General features: G+C 50.2%; 1 protein-coding gene across 1 annotated transcript in view; it reads left to right on the forward strand.

The window, feature by feature from the left end:
* The first annotated feature begins 1,050 nt into the window (after positions 1 to 1,050).
* Positions 1,051 to 3,519, forward strand: part of LOC306919148 (homeobox protein Hox-B5a-like) — a 4,672-nt gene continuing 2,203 nt past the window's right edge. The window contains exon 1 of the mRNA XM_079531978.1: positions 1,051 to 2,047. Within this exon, the coding sequence (XP_079388104.1) occupies positions 1,207 to 2,047 (841 nt within the window). The 5' untranslated portion in view covers positions 1,051 to 1,206. The remainder of the gene's footprint in view (positions 2,048 to 3,519) is intronic.

The following is a 3,519-nucleotide window of genomic DNA, read 5'->3' on the forward strand; positions in this document are numbered from 1 at the left end:
CTAGACACAATATCCTATAAGCTCCACCAGGCTGTTAGCGTAGCATTTAGCAGCCTTTAGGGGCCTATTCATATTCTGTTATTAATGTTGTGAATTTATGGTCAGAGGCTCCAATTTCAACCCATAAAGGTCAACACATGTGTTTAAATGATATGGAGAGGAGAGGAGAGGAGAGGAGAGGAGATCATTTTTTATAGTCCTTAAGGGTTAAGAATCTTACCCTGATGTCTTTCAAACTGTTTTACAGCAACTGGTTTCCCTCAGCTCTGTGTGTGTGTGTGTGTGTGTGTGTGTGTGTGTGTGTGTGTGTGTGTGTGTGTGTGTGTGTGTGTGTGTGTGTGTGTGTGTGTGTGTGTGTGTGTGTGTGTGTGTGTGTGTGTGTGTGTGTGTGTGTGTCGGGTGAGTGCAATAAATTATGTCCGCGGTAGGTGGCGCTCTGACATCATCAGCCTGCTGCAGCTCTCAGACCTTCTGAACGCATACAGCTGGGAGAGAGAGAGAGAGAGAGAGAGAGAGAGAGTCGGCGAACCAACATCTTTACCAACTACCCCCCCCCCCCCTCCCCCCCTCTCCTCGGTTCGGCCCGGTTCGGCCCACTACGTCATCATTACAAACCAAACATGAATTAGATTCTCTCCAAAAAGTCATCTGTGACAATTTACGAGTGGTCAACAAAGGCACGTGACTGCCCCCCCCCCTCACTCCTCCCTCCCTCCCTCTCTCTCTCTCTCTCTCTCGCTCTCTCTCCCCAACACACACACACACACACACACACACACACTCACACACACACACACACACACACACACACACACACACACACACACACACACACACACACACACACACACACACACACACACACACACACACACACACACACAGTGTATATACTATAGCCTATGATACACGCACGCTATGCGCGCGCGCACGGCCACCCCACCCCCATATTTGGCCGGTCGGCTCAGCGTACATAGCTAAATAGTGTACAGTTGAAGTGCGCCGCAATAATTCACTAATACATCATAAATCGTTGAAAGTAGCCGCGCCGCACCGTAACGAGCCGAGAGGAGAAAGCCCAACAAATCACCCTCCGTCCGGACGGTCGGTCGGTCGGTCGGTCGGTCCGCGGCCCACCGCTCTGTGCCTCCGACTCCCGCCGGCTCCCGCTTCCCCCCCCAACCCCCCTAAAAACACGCTTTTTAAATGAGCTCCTACTTTGTGAACTCCTTCTCAGGGCGCTACCCAAACGGCCCCGACTATCAACTCCTAAATTATGGAGGAGCGACGGCGAGCGGCGGCGGCGGCGGGGCGGTGAACGGCGGCGGCGGGGCCGCCTCGTACCGGGGGGAGCCCGGCATGCACCAGAACCACCACGCCGCGGGGAGCACCGGCTCCTACCCCGCCTACACCTACAACGGCATGGACCTGACTGTCGGCGGAGGGGCCCGGGGAGGAGGAGGAGGAGGAGGCGGAGGCACCGGGACACACTTCACCGGAGGAGGGGGAGACTCCTCCCGGGGATACGGATCACCGACCCCGGTGCAGCAGGTCCCGGAGCGGGGCTTCGTTGTCTCCAGGCAGCAGCAGCAGACGCCCGGCAGCTGCTCCGTCGCCTCGGCCGCCGCCGCCGCGGAGTCCCTGCTGTCCTCCCCGGGAGGAGGAGGAGGAGAGCCGGGCATGAAGGCGTCCTCCTCCCCGCTCTCCTCCTCCGGACACGGTAACCTCAGCTCCCCGTCCTCCGGTCACAGCGCCACGGCCCCGCCGGGAGGAGGGCAGCCCCGCTCCGGCTTCAGCGACCTGGAGGACGGCTCGTCGGAGCCCGAGGACCACCACCACAACCACCACCACCTCGGCGGCGGCAACCCGGCGGCCCTAAGCCGGACAGCGCACCTCCAGGTCGGCCACAAGCAGGAGGGAGGACCGCCCGGAGCCTCCTCCTCCTCCGGCGGCACGAGCACGTCGTCGGCCGCGGCCATGACGCCGGGAGGCGGCGAGGCTCCGCCACAGATATTCCCCTGGATGAGAAAACTACACATAAACCATGGTATATATAGGAGAATTATTATATCTGCCCATATGGTGTATATAGAATTATTCTGTTAAAACTACACAATAACCATGGAGAATTAGTATGGTCTGTCCACGTATTATGATAGGATAATTATACTGTTAAAACTCCACATTAAACATGGTATATGATAGGAGAAATAAGGAGAATTATATACTGTTTCTGTCCATGTATGAGAGGATAATTATCCGGTTCTGTCCATGCTGTACATTATACATAGTCTAATGTAACTCCATTAGCCATAAGGTACATGAGAATTATTAGGCTTGTTCTGTCCTGAAAACTATTGGAGAATGATTCTGTTACATAGTATAATGTTCGGAGTGGAACATGGTTCTGTTCGGAGTGGAACATGGTTCTGTTCGGAGTGGAACATGGTTCTGTTCGGAGTGGAACATGGTTCTGTTCGCTGACAGTTGAACATAATAACACACCTGATTTTAGGACAATCAAACATGCAGGCGCGTTAATTTACACACTTCAGGTTCGGAGTGACAGCTAGAGTCGCTGTTATATTATTGATGTTTGTTCAGGCGTGAAAGACAGCAATATGTCCATATATTGCTATCAATACAATACAATGTCCATATATATACGCTGCTATACTTCATTGATTGAGTTTGTATAGAAATGGGTCCAGTTCATTAAGCTACAGGTCAATACACAATATGCTATACGAGGATTTAAGTAAGACCAAAAAAAATCACTATATATAAGTCTTGTTTGCATCAGGGTCCTCCAATTTAAATTCATCGAGACGTAGGCTACGTATAGCCTACACATATACCCTTCTAAATGCAACAAAGCGTCTGTCTCCATACGATTATACACATTTAAATAATATAAACAATAATAGTTATATATAGCCAATAATATCTATATTCTTGGTATTGTTTAGTGATTTAGATGTAGTGTTTTACAGCAGAGAGGGGCTGTTCCCTCAGCCTCAGACTGATCCACACACCAGTGTTTTACAGCAGAGAGGGGCTGTTCCCTCAGCCTCAGACTGATCCACACACCAGTGTTTTGATCGTATTGTTGTGTTGGGGAACACATCGTAAATAATGCAGTAATGTGACATGTCAGTGTCGTGATGGGAACGTGTTTTGATTCGTCCGTCTCGACTGACTGACTGGCTGGATTCACTTGGACATGATGATGGCTCATTAGACGTCTTATTTTATTTAGGATCATTTGGAAAATCACTGTAAATGAGATTAGATTATTCCCTCGAATAATTCGCCTATTTTTCCACCATGTATTGTGTGCATTAAATGCACAGACAGATTGATTGACATGGGTAGGCTATATGTATTTGTCTTGCTCACTTCAAACCATGTTGATGTTATTGAGTTTTGACTGGGACAGACAGACAGACAGACAGACAGACAGACAGACAGACAGACAGATACTATACACAGTTTCAACTTTCAATAGTTGAGTTGAGT

The sequence above is a fragment of the Electrona antarctica genome (assembly GCF_951216825.1).
Source record: "Electrona antarctica genome assembly, contig: scaffold_39, whole genome shotgun sequence".
Lineage (NCBI taxonomy): Eukaryota > Metazoa > Chordata > Actinopteri > Myctophiformes > Myctophidae > Electrona > Electrona antarctica.